General features: G+C 37.8%; 1 protein-coding gene across 4 annotated transcripts in view; it reads right to left on the reverse strand.

Moving 5' to 3' along the window:
- Positions 1-12,697, reverse strand: part of LOC148347997 (receptor-type tyrosine-protein phosphatase mu-like) — a 198,667-nt gene extending 185,970 nt beyond the window's left edge. For 2 of the 4 annotated variants that reach the window (XM_088322254.1, XM_088322252.1), the window contains exon 1: positions 12,446-12,697. In XM_088322254.1, the coding sequence (XP_088178380.1) occupies positions 12,446-12,500 (55 nt within the window). In that variant the 5' untranslated portion in view covers positions 12,501-12,697. The remainder of the gene's footprint in view (positions 1-12,445) is intronic. The other 2 variants (XM_088322255.1, XM_088322253.1) reach the window with 1 other exon arrangement.
- Between the last annotated feature and the right edge of the window lie 5,997 nt (positions 12,698-18,694).

Consider the following 18,694-nt stretch of genomic DNA (forward strand, 5'->3'; position numbering starts at 1 on the left):
TTCAAAAGAGGGACGTGAATAAGTATACCTTTGTCAGAGTGGATGGTGGTGAGCTGGTGGACAGAGCACTGATGGATTATGTAGTGTTTAGGAAAGGGATGTTAGGTAGATTGCTGGATGTGCATGTTTACAGAGGTGAAATGAGTGGTATGTCGGATCATTTTTATGTGGAAGGAAAACTGAGGATAGATGGATCGTGGAGGGCTAGTTATAAGAAGAGTGTGAGGGAAGAGGTGAAAATGTCAGAGTTGAATAAGGCAGAAAAGGAAAGAGAGTTTAAAGAGAGGATAGGGGAAGAGTATGAAATGATTAGTAGAAGAGAAATGGAAAGTATGGAAATGGAATGGAAGTGGTTTGAAGAGGCAGTGTTGAGGAGTGCAAAAAAAGTGTGAGGAATGAGAAAAGTTGGTCGAGGTATTAGGAAAGGAAGTGAATTGTGAAATGATGAGGTATCAGAGGCTGTGACAGAAATGAGACGTGCCTTTGAGGAGTGGCTACAAGATAAGAGTGACGATGCGTATGATAGGTATAAAGTGAAGAAAAGTTTGGTAAAAGCAGCACTTGAAGCAGCAAAAAGGAAAGCAAATAATGAATGGTGTCGAAAGATAGGAGTGAACTTTGAGGAAAGGAGAAAAGTGTTCTGGAAAGAAGTGAAAAGTGTAAGAAACCGTGAGTCTGGAAAGGCAGAGAAAGTGAAAGATAAGGGTGGTAGATTGCTGGTTAGCGGTAGTCCAGTCAGGATGAGATGGGCAGAGTATTTTGAGGACTTGCTAAATGTGGAGGATGGGAGAGAAGTGAGAGGCGAGGCGATCGATGGTATGGAGAGAATGCCCGTGTTGGGTGATTCAAATGTGAAGCCTGTGGAAACATGGGAGGTGCAAGAGGCAGGGAAAGTAATTAAAGGGGGAAGGCACCTGGGTTGGATGGTTGTACTGCTGAATGCTTAAAAAAAGGTGGCACAGCTATGATTGACTGGTTAGTACGCTTGTTGAATGTCTGCTTTTTAAGTGATGTGGTTCCTCTTAATTGGTGTAGTGCATGTGTGGTGCCATTGTATAAGGGTAAAGGTTATAAGTATGAATGTAGAAATTCGAAAGGCATCAGTTTGTAGTCTGTGCCGGGTAAGCTCTATGGAAGAGTGTTGATTAAGAGAGTGAGAGGAAGAACGAATGAGGTGGTGGTGGAGGAGCAGAGTGGTTTCAGGAAAGGAAGAGGATGTATGGATCAGGTGCAGGGTTGGGTAGGGTTACTTTAACTTGATTACTTTCAATTACTTTTGGATTACTCCAATACCAAATATGCTAATAAAAGACAAAATAAACTAAATATGAATAAAATTATGACTCGTGGTAAGCTTTCTCTCCTGGCTTTGATCTGTTTGATCTCCGGCAAAACTAACATACAATGCGACAGAAACAAAATGAAAATAAATCCAACATCATTTTTGCCGTTCCATGTATTCCGTTACTCCCCAAACCTGCACAAAATGTAGTAATTTTATTCATATTTAGTTTATTTTGTCTTTTATTAGAATATTTGGTATTGGAGTAATCCAAAAGTAATTGAAAGTAACCAAGTTAAAGTAACCCTACCCAACCCTGATCAGGTGTTTGCAGTACGACAGATGTGTGAGAAATATTTTGCAAAGGTAAGGAGGTTTATCTGGCTTTCATGGTCTTTGAAAAGGCGTACGACAGAGTTGATAGAGAGGCGTTGTGGCAAGTGATGGTAATGTATGGAGTGGGTGGAAAGTTGTTGGAAGCTTGAAGAGTTTTTATGTGAACAGCAGAGCATGTGTAAGAGTAGGGAGTGTGACAAGTGAGTGGTTCCCCGTGTTGACTGGTGTGAGACAGGGGTGTGTGATGTCACCATGACTGTTTAATGTGTACATGGATGGCGTGGTGAGGCAGGTGAATGCAAGAGTATTTGGCAGAGGTGTAGAGATGATCGATAACGGTGGAACGGTGTGGCAGGTAAGTCAGTTGTTGTTTGCAGATGACACAGCGCTTGTGGCTGATTCTGAGGAAAAATTTAGCAGGTTGGTAATGGAGTTTGGAAGAGTATGTGATAGGCGTAAGTTATGTGTGAATGTTGGGAAGAGTAAGGTGATGAAGTGTTTACGTAATGGAGAGGGCATGGCGTTAGAAATAAGGTTGCATGGACAGGTGCTGGAAGAAGTTGAAAGCTTTAGGTACTTGGGTTGTGATGTGGCTGCAGTCGGTGGAATGGAGTGTGAGGTATTGCACAGAATGAATCAGGGAAGCAAATTTTTGGGTGCTCTGAGGAGAGTGATGAGCAACAAGAGTATGAGTATGGATATTAAGAGGGGACTGTATGAGAGTGAGTATGTGCCGACTGTGTTGTATGGTGCAGAGACTTGGAGCCTGAATGCAGATTTGAGAAGGAAATTAAATGTTTTTGAGATGAAGAGTTTGAGGAGTATGTTTGGAGTGACAAGATTGGATAGATTAAGAAATGAAATTGTGAGAGACAGAACTGGAATAGTAGTGGAACTGAGCAAGTGTGTTGATAAGAGAGTACTCGGTTGGTTTGGACACAAGGAGAGGATGGATGAGGAGCGAATGTTGAAGAGGATCTACTGAGCAGAATTAAATGGAAGGAGACCAAGAAGAAGGTCGCGATTGACGTGGATGGATGGTGTTATGAGTGCACTGCAGGAAAGAGATCTAAATCTAGTGGAAGCTCGAGCTCTTGTTGGTAATAGGAATGAGTGGGGTGTTGTAAAAGGATAGTGGGATGTTTGGACGCGTTCTAAGGGATGGGCAGGGCACCTGTATGATGTGGCAGGGGTAAACCAGTGAAAGCTGTCGGGTCCTGCTGTTGAACAAAAGAGTGTGTTGTGTCCCCCTGACCCGAGTGACAGGGCCGCTTTCTTGTGTCCCGTTTCTTCTGGAGGGACGAAAGCATGACCAACTTAGGTGCCGAGGTGCCTAACTTGTTTGGGTGTTTGGGTTGGCCATGGTCCAAAATTGTGTGTGGGTTTTTTTTTTTTGCAATTTTTCCCCTTTTTTATTTTCTTTGTTATTGTATGTGTTTGTCTTGCTGTCGGCCACCCCTCTTGAGGGATATGACCAAGGTAGATAGATAGATAGATAAATGGCAAATTGGTAATGTTTATCATATTTAAAGATTTACAAAAAAAAAAAATTGGTGACTTTTGATTTTTGATATATTTTGGGAGAATACATTTTTTGCTACACATAAAATTAATATTATTGCTCTGTCCAAATGTAATATAATCTTTGGAAAAGGGTATCTTAAATATTTGCACATGTGTAGCATACATTTGTATCTATTTTTGTTTATATTGTTATTTGACAAACACTTAGATTTTTTTGTCTTTAAATCATGGAATATTTTGTTGCTTTGTGCATGTTTTTTCTATCAGTCCAAAACTTTAATATTCGAATAAAGAGGAGGAAGTTAAAATGGGTTTTTAAAAATCATATTCATTTATTAATTGAAAAAATAATCATCCAATTAATTAGTTATTAAAATAACTGTTAGTTGCAGACCTAAACATTAAAGTGAAAATAAATGTGCTGAAGAAATTGCTTTTGTGTGGAGAGCGGGTTTGGCATTTTTTTCAAAAGGTATTTTTAAAATACAGGCTCCTTAAAAGAAAATATGTACGGCAATGATTAAAATCATTTATTAACAACGGAAACTATGAATACATTACCAACATAAAATTTACAATATTTATTTCAATTTCTTCAAAGTCCGATTTGTCATCAGATACAGCAGAGTTGTTTCCCTCGTCGTGCTTTTTTGCGTTTGTTTACATCTTTCAGGACAACTTAATGTTTTCTCCATTTGCTAGCATACATATCTAGTACTGTGAACGAAAATAGTGTGATAATGAAATAAAATCTAATGTCATCTATATCACTGGTGGTCTCGTGGTAAGGTTTAGTCGCTTTCTTTGCCGTAATCCAGGTTCGTTTCTGTTTTGCGATTGTTATCGGGTATATTTTCAACTGATCAATCATTGCACAAAACATCACGAAAAATGTGCACCTTAGTCTCGGTAGAAAAAAATGCACATTCTATACAAATAAATACAGTTCTTTTAAAAACACTGAATAATGGGGCAGTAACAAAGAACCAAAAAAAAAGTTACATTAGCTCATGCTGACAAAGTAACCTGCGCACACGTTTACTTCAAAGTCAAAGGAACTACATAAAGTACACACAAACATAACACCATAGTGTAAGGCACACAAAAGTTGTTTGCAGCTGGAGCTGGGTCCTCGTGGCCATGTTGGCGCGTGAATGAGGTGGGAAGGAAATTTGCACGTAAACGCGACGTGTGCGCTTCATTAAAATCCTGACGAGACAAAACAAAAAGCTGACCTGACTGCACCTAAACGCACACACAAACCCACACAATGTGAAGAGCGCCTGACTCAGCGACAGCTTCTACCTGGACACATCAAGTCACTTGGTGTTTTTGTGTGTTTGTGAGCGTGTTTCTTTTATGTGTCTATCGCTTGGTCGTGAAAGAGATATGAAGCCTTCTTTGATGTTGCTTGATTGTTTTTTTCATGCAAATTTGTCGTGAATAAATTTGATTTGAGCATCCTAACCTACTGCATCACAGCGTGGTACGCAGGATTCTCTGCAGCAGACAGGAAAGCCTGCAAGAGGATTATAAACACAGCCCAAAAGATCACCGGCTGCACCCTGCCATGCCTGGAGGACATTGCCAGGTCTTGCAACCTCAGCAGAGCTAAATACATCCCGAAAGAATCATCACACAATCAATCATCTTTTTGAACTGCTACCATTGGGCCAACGGTTCAATGGTAGCAGATGCCACAAGCCCCGAACAGATTAAGGGACAGCTTCTTCTCCGAAGCTATCAGCACACTTAACCGTAGTTGTTTAATACGGTTTTAAAGTGCAATGTCTAAGTTCTAAGTGCAATACCCTGATTTTAAGTATACTGTAATATCAAGGTTAAGAGCAATATCCCCGTTGTGAAGTTTTTTTTTTTTTTTTTTAGATGATCTCGACTTTGGTTCCGAACAGTTGTTGCAGAAGTGTTTTATTTTCTTACTGTTACTTATTTTCACATTGTACTGTTTACTTTATTTACACTTGGATTTTATTTCCATTATACTGCGCAAATGGAAAATATTTCAGTTGTGATGTTTGACTTTGTTAAAATTTTAAGTGCTATACCGGTCCTAAGTGCAAGATCCAGGTTGGGCGGAAGTAGCTCAGGAGGTATTCTTGGTCTACTTGGGATAGAGAGGTCGCAGGTTCGATTCCAGATTCCTCCAAGTTAAATGTCAAAGTGTCTTTGGACAAGACACTGAACCCCCAATGCCCCCGATAAACAGGTAGGTGCCTTGCATGCCTGTCGCCGCGATCGGGGTGTGTGTGTGAAGCACATTGTAAAGCGATTTGGGATGTCTAAAGTGACTTAAAAATGCTTTATAAATGCAGACCATTTACAATTTATTTACAGTTCTTAATAATAATAATAATAATTTCCTTGTATTGTCATTCTGTGTAACAATGTACACAGAACGAAATGTCGATTGCACCTGACCCGTTGTAGCGAGCCGATGCAGCCGCAGCCAACAGAGGGCGCCGCCGACCACTTTTTAAGTCTTAGGAATGACTCGGCCGGGGCGCGAACCACCGACCTCCCAGTCTCAAAGCGGGCGCCTTACCATCAATGTAGATGTGAATACAGACTCTCCCCTACTTACAAATATTCGACTCACGCAAAACGGTACATAGATTTTTTTCGGGATGTTGAAAAAATATCTGGAAAAATATTTGGACATTTTGTATTGTGTGCAACTTTTTCAGAGTAGAGGACAGTGGAATGTGCTTCTTTCCGCTGTGTGGCGCTGTGAAAGGTCACCCAGCGTCCACCCCGAAGAAGAAATCCGGCTAATACTTCCTAGTCCGTGTGTAAACACATTGCACTGTATTTTTAGCACGCTTAAAAACTTTGACATTTTTATTGTTTATTATCTCGTGCATCCATTCAATGAGGTTGGTGTAAAGTGTGAAGAAGAGGTGAGACGTTTCTTTGGAAATGAAAGTGGAATAAGAAATCTCGATACGGTTGAGAAAATGGTTGGATTGCTTTTTTTGTCCACTTTTTACCACGGAGAAGGAAGTCGCCTAACTATTGCAAAAGTAAGTTGAACTTTATTTATCTTTATAGTCAAGTCAAGTCAAGTCATGTTCATCTGTAAAGCCCTTAATCACAAGGAGTCTCAAAGGGCTTCACAGACCACAGAATGTCAACGCCTAATGTGTAACTTTGTTTTTCAGTAGTGAGCTTTATCATTCAACCTGCTTTTTAACGTTATAGAGCATATTTTTTTTTTAAACGTTTATTTTTCAGTTTCAAAACAATACAGGTTACATATACTAGCCTTAAACAGGCTTATTTAAACCTTAAACACACATTTCATACAAAAATATAGCACTTAAGCAACTTACGAACAAATTCAACGTACAGTGGAACCTCGGTTCTCGACCATAATCCGTTCCAGAACCCTGTTCAAAAACCGATTTGGTCGATCACGGAAAATCGTTTTTCCATTAAAAGTAATGTAAAATCATTTTAATCCGTTCCAACACCCTGAATATTTAGCAAGAACGTAAACATGAAGCTAACCCAGGCTAATCGTATGTTCGCGTTAGCGTAATCTTCCGTACGAAAGATTACGCCAACATGAACGTGTAAGAATAAAAATAAAGGATTATGAAAAGGATTTCTTACCTTTGTGGTGGACGGTGGGGAGAGAAAAATCCTCAAAAGTTTTTCAAACTCTTCCAAAACTTGCGGCAGTTGCTTGCTTATAGCGCTAACTTTCCTTAGCCGCATCACTCGATTTCACAGCCTCCTTATTCTTTACTATTGTACTGATAGTAGATTTAGCCATGCTGTATTCACTAGCAAGATCGGAAATTCGTACACCTCTTTCATATTTAGCTATTATGTCTTTCTTAAAGGCAATAGTTGGACGAACAACTTGTTTTTTTTTTCACCTGTCCTGCATGCACCGAGCCTTCTTCGGAGGCATAATTAGGGGCTAAAACACCCGTATGCCGCTCAGCATCGCACCCTAGCGTACCGGCGTTCGAACTACGACTTTTTGACTGAACAGCGAAGCAAGAATTTCTCGAAATTTTTGGTCGAACACCGATTTGTCCGAACTGAGAGGCGTTCGAAAACTGAGGTTCCACTGTACTACCGATCGGCCGGAACCTATCTCGTACGTAAGTAGGGCAGCGTCTGTACTTTAGATCAGAGGTGAATACTTTATATTTCTCTATTTCTTAGTCTTTATTTTGTATTTTTGCCAACTGGTGTGCAACCGTAATTTTGTTGTGGCAATACAATAAAAATGATGGTGATGATTCTGATCGGTCTACAAACATACGGCCCTTGGGCCGGACCCAATCCGTTGGAGGAATTAATCCGGCCCGCCATAAATTTCTGAGTATGCGTGTGTCTATATTTATTTATAAATACACAATGAAGAGTGTCAGAGCCAGAACCAGCAGGCTCAAGTACAGTTCTTCCAACACTCTGAACTCTCTGCCTGCCCTACCCCCTTCCAACCCCCTGCCTTCTGCCAAATGAATGCAAAATGTTATTAGGATTCTGGCTATACTAAGCACATTTTTTTATCCAAACCTTATATATTTTGATATGCATCCTTTTTTTACTTTGCCGTTATTTGTTATTTGTATTGGGCCTTATCTATTGCATGTTTGCACACGGGGAAGAGGAAGGTTTTTCATCTGTGCTGTATGTTGTGTATATAACATATTTGACAATAAGCTGAAGTTGAAATGGGCAGTCTCGTTTCCTCATGCATTGCCAAAGTACTGTATCGTATCGAGACTCAGTCAGTATCCGCACATGCATAAACAATCAAATCGGTCAATTTTTTTTCTGCAAGCCAACCCGCTCGACCAATTATTTTAACCTCAATGCAACCCTCGACTCAAAATGTTTGGCCTGGCCTAATTAATGCATGTTATTAATGCACTAACAACATTACACCACCACAAGAAACTTGAAAGCAGCGTAGGCAGCCCCCGGATAAATTAAAGATTGATTTGATTGATCGATGGAAGACACACTCTGGAATGGTAAATGAATCACTTTGACCAGCAGAGGAAATGGCATTTAGGTCCATTGACCTTTCTCACACATGCACAAAAACACAAACAATACTTTTGCGTAATTGCACAACAAACACAACACAAAAACAGCAAAAATCAATTGATTCATCGATATAATGGGCTCCAGATTAAATACTTCTTTAATTTCAGTCCCCAAACAGCTATCATTTTTCTTACTTAATAATTATGAATAGGAATAAGAATAAAAATGGAAATAGAAATAATAAAATGAATAATAATAATAATAATAATAATAATAATAATAATAATAAAAATAATAAGAATAAGAATAAGAATAAGAATAAGAATAAGAATAAGAATAAGAATAAGAAGAATAGGAATAGGAATAGGAATAGGAATAGGAATAGGAATAGGAATAGGAATAGGAATAAGAATAGGAATAGGAATGGGAATAGGAATAGGAATAGGAATAAGAATAAGAATAAAAAGGGAGGAAACTGTCTCCGGGCCTTTCGGTCCTTAAATAGAATAGAATAGAATAGAATATACCTTTCTTGTCATTGATAACAAGCAGTGAATGTAGCTTACGACAAAATTAGACTTGGCACTCCATAAAAAAACATCCAATAAAAGAAAACACAAGATATAAAAACAATTTTAGGTTTAATAGGCAAATGTATACAAGTTAGTGCATGCAGACTTACTTAAGTTGTAAGTGCATCAGAGAATAGTGCAATTACATAAGCAGCGACATGTTTCCAAAATAAGAGCAGAGAAAATAGGAATAGACATTTTTCTACAAATAGGCAAAATTTGAAAAAAAATCACCGTCTTGTGTGCTTGTTTAGGGCGGTGTTTACAGTTATTGGATAAATGACATTTTTAAATATTGCTTTTATTTTGTATTTTACTTATTCCATGCATACTTTTTTTTCAACAAAAAGACGAAAGGAAACTTTCTGCTATTAGTTCTTGCTGATATTTGTTTTTTGTATTATGTCTTATCTATTGCATGTTTGCACGCGGGGAAGGGGAAGAATTTTTTCTGAGTCGTTTGTTGTGCATATAGCATATTTGACAATATGAAACTTTGATGCCATCATCAATCATTAGTGCTTATTTGGTGCTTATTTATTCGACTCCAAAAAATAAAGATCATCTATGCTTGTTAGGAAAAACATAGGAACTTGGCAGAGTGGATGAGCGGCCATCTTGGCTACTTTAGGTGGTTTGCATCATTTCAAGAGTCAGTCCGACAACATATTTTGAGAATTCATTGCAATGTAGCGCAGTCGAGTACCGAGGTATTTCTGTATTTAATCATTTCTGGACTTGAGATTTTCAGATATTTGCTTTTATTTTGTAAAAAGAACAAGACAACATTTATCACTTGTGTTTAATGCTGTGTATTTGATGTGGGGTTTTCTTTCAACTTGATATGATACATCATATAAATATATTTTATTTAAAATGACACTGTGTATTATTTGACCACAAGATATTGCTGTAGTGTCATGCAACCGAAAACGAGTGCTAAAAAGCACCAACTACGGAGACTCAGAGTGACCAAAAAGCACCATTTAAGTAATTTTTTACTTATCTATTTTGAGTTTTTTTGTACCCGAAGATGGTCGTTGTTTATGTTAGCTCCCTCCTAGGTGGGGCTCATCTTACGTCAAATAAATACAACTTTCTACAAGAATTTAAAAAATATATATACATTTATTTAAAAGTCATGTAATTCATCTTATTATTTAAATCAATATTGTTCCTTTTAGAATTGTTGTTTTTACCACTAGGAGGCACTAAAAATACGGTGTGTCCCTTTAAAAGAGGAGAGAAAACATGCTTCTGTAATCTGTTACACATCAGGGGTATCAAACCTGAAGCCCGCAAGCCATTTGCAGGCTCCGGTATGATAGTTTGGGGCCTCTGCCTAAATATGAAAGTGCAGCCAATAATTACTGGTTAATATAAAGACTGTACAAATAAACATGAATTGACATTAAAATCCTTATAATTTTATTTTTCAGTTCTTATTTTGTCTAAAAAAATGTACTTACCGTATTTTCCGCACTATAAGGCGCACCTAAAAGTCTTAATTTTTTTCAAAAGCTGACCATGCGCCTTATAATACAGTGCGCATTATTTATGGATCAACATTAAGTCGCAAAGTCTTCCAACTAACTTGCAGCCACCGACTCGATTTTCCCCCGAACGCCAAGTAGTCCGCGGTGTATGCTGGGATTTATTTACCGGCGTTTCATTGGCTAACCAATGTGTCAATCATCATTTGAATCGATCACTATTGGCTAAAGTTATTCGGAGGTCAAGGGGCAGATCCTTTTTATCATTTACAGGCTGGCATTGGCTTAAACTGTAAAACAAAGCCTGCAATTGGCCGAAAAAGATGTGTCAATCATCAGTTGAATCGATCACTATTGGCTAAAGTTATTCGGAGGTCAAGGGGCGGATCCTTTTTATCATTTCCAGGCTGGCATTGGCTGAAGCGGCAAAACAAAGCCTGCAATTGGCCGAAAAGATAAATGCGTATAGCACGTGGTTTGACGGCATACAGAAAGCATTTTTTTACTATTCTGTATTTGTAAATATTTTATTCTCCTGGATTAACTAAACTCACGGATATAAGAGGACCATGGCTGCACATTATTATTGAACACAACAACTTCGGTGAGCTACCCTGGCTATATATTTTCCCAGTATCTTGTTCAAGACTGAACTCAATGTTTCTGTGATAAGCGGTGCAGATAATGGATGGAATGGAGTGTCTATTTTTAAATTAAACTCAATTCCAAGTGTTTATTGTCATATGCACAGTAAAGTTTTGAGTGACATCGTACGGACACCGCATCCGCACGTGTCTACGACACGTATTTGCTTCTTTGCAAGATTTGGGAATGTTAAGGGGGTAATCAGTTGAACTGAATCATCTGACTGTTTTGTCGACGTTCCCATTGTAGCGCCTTATAATCCGGTGCGCCTTATCTATGGAAGATATACGACCAAAAACTATTTTTGGGGGGTGCGCCCTATAACCCGGTGCGCCCTATATTGCGGAAAATACGGTACTTACTTTTTTTGCTAAATTATGGTTGTTTTTCTTCACTACTAACTTTTTTTTCTAACTAATTGTTGTACTGTTTACTTTATTTTTATAACTTATTTTGTGTAGGAAAAAAAGATACAGTAATTTCTCGCAATAAAGCAATCTACATTTTACAGTTTTGCTAGTTCAAGTATTTGCACCGTGCTTTGTGTTCTGCAAAACAGTTCCAAAAATAGTGGGGTTTTTTTGTCATCAATTAAATAAATGTTTAGAGCAGGGGTTTCACACTCACGGCTCCTCGAATAATAGTTTGAGGCCCCTGCCTTAAAGTGAAAGTTAAAGGGACAGTGTGTATTATTTGCCCAACAGATGTCACTGTATTCTGTCATGCCACAGAAATTGAGTACTTAAAGCAGACCAGAAGTAGACAAAATACAGAGACACAAAGTGATCAAAACGCACCTTTTATCACCAATTTATCGACCTAAATGCAATACATACAAATCATGCACAACTTGAACGCAACACACGCAAACGTGCAAGCCTATGTATAAGTGTGTGCACATAATCAAACAACACAACAATACTTACGAATAAGAATTTTAATAATAGGCCTAAACGTGAACTGACTGCTTAACGGTTAAGTCCAATCAGGATACAAAACAGAATTAATGACGCAAAATGGCAAAAAAGAAACCGCATTATGGCGAGGGTTTACCAAATATTTTGTCAAGTAAGATCAATCAACTTTGTTTTATATCGTTTTTGTTCAACTTAATACGACAAACTGCACAAATATCTATATTTAAACACAGTAGATTCAAATGAGTTTAAAATTTATGTTTTAAAACGTCCAATCCATTGGAATGAAATATGAAAACCACTCAGAAACATGAACGCAACGCGAAAAATCACGCAAAACATGAACGCAACACACGCACACGCTTAGTAACACGCACAAACGTGCACGCCAAACACAAAGGCTCGTGCGCGTCAACATACACGACTTGAAAAAATATTTTAAAAAGAGCGTGATAATAATTGAAATATGAAATAAAACAACAAACAAACAAGGAGCGTAGCATAGAACGGAGGAAACTTTGATGCCAAAACATACGTACAAATTCCCCCCACCCCTTTTATTGGCGACCCAACCCTAAACCGAGTCGAAGTAGGGTTTTTGTAGTTTTTCATGTACTTTTTCGTGTACTTAATTTTGTTTCTTACCTGCAAAAGCAGCCGTCATGTGAAGCGAAAAGAGGACCAAAGTTGAGGCGTCCATCTTTTCGTCTTCTCTTTCTTGAAAGTGTTGGCGGCCACTTTTTTTCTTCTCTTGTTTATTTTGTTCTCCTTTAAAAGATAGTCTTTAAAAAAAATCTTTTTAGGCTTCTTTCTTTCCTTTTTCTGGGGTCCGCTCCCGCCGCTCCGTCGCAGAACACACGCGCGCGTTCACGCTCTCTCGTGCACGAGCCCAGTTGCAGCTTCACTCTTTTTTGGTGGGCGGGGACGGCCCACATGACGTCACGTAGCGTTTGTGTTAACGATGAAATGCTTTAGGAACTTCTTTGGGAGTAAAAAAATACTTTCAAAAATATTATTCAGTTTTAATTTTGGGGGGAAATGGGTGGGGGGCCTCGATGGGGAGGCTGGTGGAATGAAACATGAACGCGTTTCTGTGGATGCACTCTGCCATTGGAAATTGATTGCGCCGTGAATGCACTTTCAATGTGTGCGGGGCTCACAAAGTCCCCTTTGACGCTCGCAGCCGCTCGGCAACGAATCCTGGTGGAAATAAGCGGTATTGCTTAGGGAACTACGTTAAAATTGCCAAAGCCCCGTGTGTGGTATATAGTAAAAAAACTCGTTTAAATGAAACTATTGACTGGAATAAGGGAAAACACATGGACTGTCTAATAAAAATGGTTTCAAGTTTTGAAAAAGGGGGTTGAAACTAATTTTAGCTCTGGGGCTACATGGTATAAAAAGCAGTCTCGCAGTGGCCGGACCAGTAGATTAGAGATAAAGAGAGATGAGAAAGCGAAGGGGGCTGAGGGGAGAGAGAGAGACAATGAGCGAGACACAGAGAGAGAGAGAGAGAGATAGACAGTGAGCGAGACAGTGAGCGACAGAGAGAGAAAGAGAGAGAGAGAGAGAGAGAGAGAGAGAGAGAGAGAGAGAGAGAGAGAGAGAGAGAGAGAGAGAGAGAGAGAGAGAGAGAGAATGAGAGAGAGACAGAGAGAGAGAGAGAGAGAGACAGAGACAAAGAGACAGACAGTGAGAGAAAAAAAATAAAAGAGGGGAAATAAAGAGAAAAGGGGAGATAGAGAAAGAAAGACACAAACAAAGTTTGTCATTCTCCGTCTTTCTTTCTGGCGTTTTTCTACATCTCTCTTTTTTTTCTCCCATTTTCTCTCTTTCTCCCTCGCCTTTTCTTTCTTTCCCTCTTATCCCTCTCCTTCTCTTCCTTTCTCTCTCTTTTTATTTCCTTTTCTCTCTTTATCTTTCTTTACAAGTTTCTTTCTTTATTTCTTTGCTTCTTTCTTTCTTTCTTTCTTTTTTCTTTCACTCTCCTGTTCTTTCTCAATGTCTGTCTGTCTGTCTGTCTGTCTGTCTGTCTGTCTGTCTGTCTGTCTGTCTGTCTGTCTGTCTGTCTGTCTGTCTGTCTGTCTGTCTTTTTCTCTCTAAGTTTTTTCAATCCTTAAACCCCCTTGCGCAATCTCAGTGAAATGAAATTTTAAAAATAGCAAAACAAAAAAATACGTATTTGTGCGTTTGCGCATGCATTTACCCGAATAAGTCGAGAGATGCATGCAACAGCTTGATCTAGCGGTCAATGGAGCAAACTGCACCTAGTCCAAATTAGTGATGAAGCGAGCTCTGCTGTCCTCTGTTGGCTAAGAATAAAATAGCCATTCAGTTGTTTCTTGTTTCTTATTTGACAGGAAGGTTTCAGACTGAGCCACGTTAAAATGGCCGCTCACCATAAAACAATTACTGTGTCAACATTAAACTACAACTTAAAACAGAGGTCTCCAAACTTTTGCAGGCATTTAGCTACTTTTTGTTACGGATTCGTGCAAAAATCACCCATTTTAATATGAACTTCTCAAAAGGCAACATAGCTAGATAGCTTGCTAAATACCTAGGAATGTAGCTTGATAGTTAGCTATAAAGATGAACAGGTAAGAAAATTATTAAAGGTAGCTAGATATCTGGCTAAAAGAGTAAAACGCTATCAAAATTGGTGGATAGAAAGCTAAAAGCAGAGCTAGAAAGCTACCTAGAAACGAGCCCACAATTAAGCTTGATAAGCCAGCAAAAAATGTGAATGTATTCAACTCCCATTCATCTGTTCCCTCGTCAAATATAAATATAATAGATAGCTTGCAAAATAGCTAAAAAGGTAGCTTGACAATTAGCGAGAAAGGTAAACAGGTCCAAAGCTATTAGGGGACTAGATAGATAGCTAAAATAGTAAAAGAACAAAAAAGCCATCTAGATAGCCGGAAATAGAAAGCTGAAAACAAAGCTAGGTCACTAGCTTGAAATGAGCCAAAAAATCTAGCCATATAACTAGCAAAATTTAAAAAAAAAATGCAAGCTAGATAGCATGTAAAAAGTAAAAAGATAGCTTAAAAATAAATAATAATAAATACATTGGAATTGTATTTGTTGTTGCTGTAAAAAGAAACAATCAAAAGGTGAATAAATACATTTGTTTAGTTCATAAATAGATTCTTATTATACTCTTTTAATTAATTGCTTAAAAATAATTATCAATATTCGAATTGGGTTTTTTATGTCCATAAAGCCCATGAACTGGAATTTATTTATTTGAATTTCTAAAACGAAAACTTTCCATGTTATTACTATATTATTGCCAGGTTAATTATTTAAAAAATGGGTTGGATAGAATCAGTCAACCAACAAAAAAGTAATTTTACTAGAAAATCCCAATAACCCAGCACTGCTGAGCTATTTTCAAAACACGTCCCCGGGCACTTCAACTGTCCTTAGGGAGCTATCTTGCTACCTAGTTTTGTTTTTTAAAACTTTTTATCCAACTATCTAGATGGCTTTTTACTATTCTAGCGATCCATTTAGCTCCAATTTCGTTTTTTTTTCGTTTACTTTTCTAGTTAACTATCAAACTACCTTTTTAATTATTTAGCAAGCCATCTAGCTAGCTAGTTACCATTTTTTGTGTTCTACCCAGCAAATATTTTATTTTCTGAATGTTGGCCTGCTTTCTAACGAGCTATCCTGCTCTTTTTCTTTTCTAAAGCTTTCTTTCCGGCTATTTAGTTGGCTTTTTTCTCTTTTAGCCAGCTATCTAGCTTCCTTTTAGTTTTTGACCTGTTTACCTTGCTAGCTAACTATTAAGCTACCTTTTTAGCCATATAGCTAGGTTCCTATTTTAGAAATTGACATTGCGCTAATTATTAGCAAAAAGTAGCTTGATGCTTGAAAAAGGTTGAAGACCCCTGTCTTAAAGGTTCTTGAGTTCCATCAACGGCTCTTTGAGTTCAATGTATGCAGAGCAAATCTTCTAAAAAGGAACAAGTCCGTTGAGCAAAAAAGAAGACGTACGGCCTCCATTTGATCATGTCGGAGCTCAGGTGGAGAGGGAATCTGCTGCCGCCTTCAGAAAAAAAGCCTTCACAGCCATCGCACTTTACAAAAGGCAGACATCACACTTAACTCCGAGTTCCTTTCATCAGTAAGCCGCAGCTAAGATGGCGGCCACCTGCTCACCTCCTCCTGCCCAAAAGATCAGAACCACTTGATGCGCTTTTATCTTTCTGCTTATCCACCATGCAAACTTTCTCCCTAATTGGATGGATGAGATTGGCATATTGATATCGATGACATATGTATATATATATATATATATATATATATATATATATATATATATATATATATATATATATATATATATATATATATATATATATATATATATATATATATATATATATATATATATATATATATATATATATATATATATATATATATATATATATATATATATATATATACTGGACTGTCTCAGAAAATTAGAATATTGTGATAAAGTTTTTTATTTTCTGTAATGCAATTAAAAAAACAAAAATGTCATACATTCTGGATTCATTACACATCAACTGAACTATTTCAAGCCTTTTATTATTTGAATATTGCTGATTTTGGCTTATTGCTGAAAAAACTCAGATTGCGCATATATATATATATATATATATATATATATATATATATATATATACATATAGCCTTAACCTTTTATCTCACACTTCTCACATTGATAGTAGAGAATGTAATGTTCATAAGTGTTGTTAAAGTATTTAAACTACTTCGACAAAACTGGGGGATCCGAGTCCATTCTTTGGTGATCATCGAGAGTGTCACCTGTGTCGGACTCACCACTTAAGAGCAGTACCTCATTTGGAGACTCACCGGGAAAAACTCTGGAATCCTCTGACTCTCTGTCTGTGGTTCCAGGTCTTCCCCTTTTTTCTGGGTTAAGGGGTGAGCCAGAGGACCTATCGAGGGGTCTCTTACTTACCTGCCCACAAAGGGTCAGATTTTTTCCCTCCCCGACTTCCTCCGGCTCAACTTCATACAGTTCCCTTGTGGGCTTTTTCATCTGCAATCGGCTTTCTTCTAAATCCCTTCTCTTTGTTTCCGGTGTTTTCACCACCCCCAATTTTGTCTTACTTTTATCCCTCTTTCCAGTGCCCGTATGGGTTTTTGGAGAATCGTTCGCCTTTTCGATTTGTTTGTCTTTTCCAAATCCCGGTAGTGGCATAGCAAACAATTTTGCTATTTTGGACTCTCTTCCAGACCCTTCCTGATTAATATGTGTTTTTGAGTGGCATTTGCCTTTTCTATTTGTTTGTCTTGTCCAAATTCAGGTATTGTATGAAAAATCAAAATTAGAATTTCCAGGTCCTTCCTGACTCAAATTTAATTCTTTGGTCTCTCCTCCAGGGGTTTTGGGAGGGACATCTGTATTTTCAATTTGTTTGTCCTGTCTATTTCCTTTGTGCAATTCTTGTTCATCTTCATTGGGTATTTCCATAACTTTATTCATTTCCTGTTCTTTCTCATTGGGTATTTCCATAACTTTATTCACTTCTTGTTCATTTTCATTTGGTATTTCCATAACTTTATTCATTTCATTGTCTTTGTGAAATTTATTCATTTCATTATCTATGTTATCTGACATCATTTCATTGTCTTTGTTGCCTTTGTTAACTGCCTTCCTAGCTTTCAACTTGTTAGCAAACGATTTCGGGCAGTTCTTATAGAGGTGGTTCGTTTCTCCACAGAGATTGCATTTTCTGCTATTGGTATATTCCTCAAAGGAATGTCCAATTGTCCTGCACTTTCCACAAAAAATTCGATCACATACCTCAGCCAGATGCCCATGCTCACCACATTTGCAAAAGAGTTTCGGTTGTCCTTGATAGTGGATAAAGCCACGGTTTTCCCCCAGCATTAGCTAGCATTATCAGTCAGCTTTTCCACTGTAAATCCAGAAAACTGGGGCCTCACCCCCTCAAAGCGATTCCAAAACTCTTGATAAAGAGCCGCCGTTACAAAACTTACATCAAAGCCTTTACCAGAAGGCAAGCTTATGACGCAATGTAACTCCTCCGGTTTAAACTTCTGAATTTTTTCAATAAACTTGTTCATAAAATCAAGTCTTGACATTCCTACATCATTGAACAAGAATCGTACGCAGTTATGTCTCCGCCCGCCATGGCAGGACTCGGCTGCTTTACTTCTAGCTCTGTCAAAATGGTTCGGATTGTAAAATTAATAGTTAACAACCTAAGCGAGTGCAATTCTCAGAGCGGGAGAAGAAACATTAAAGAGCAATGGCATCCGATTTCAGGATATGTCATATACCGGTATATATATATATATATATATATATATATATATATATATATATATATATATATATATATATATATATATATATATATATATATATATATATATATATATATATATATATATATATATATATATATATGTATATATATATATATATATATATATATATATATATATATATATACGGACCAGATTGGAGGCAGGAGGCAGGAAGGATGAACTCAATCGCGTAACGACCAGTTACTTTTATTCAGCAAAATAAAAGTTGTCCAACACTCAGTGACAAAACAAAACAAAAACAGGCTTACAGGCAAACAGGAACTCAGACTAGGAATACTCACAAAACAGGCTTTTAGTCAGAACGGGCAAACACAGATTTCCTCAGGTCAAACAGAACAGATTAATGCAGAACAGAAAACGCAATGAACTAGCAACCGACAATACCCACGACCCGCCTTTAAGAAGCACGCAAATTAGACGATCTGCTGCAGCCGGTGCCCATGTACATATATGTATATATGTATATTATGCTACCCATAATGTGGCCACCGAGTTTGACTTCCTTGT

Source organism: Urocampus carinirostris, chromosome 18 (assembly GCF_059441175.1).
Source record: "Urocampus carinirostris isolate Australia breed hairy pipefish chromosome 18, RoL_Ucar_1.0, whole genome shotgun sequence".
NCBI classification, from domain to species: domain Eukaryota; kingdom Metazoa; phylum Chordata; class Actinopteri; order Syngnathiformes; family Syngnathidae; genus Urocampus; species Urocampus carinirostris.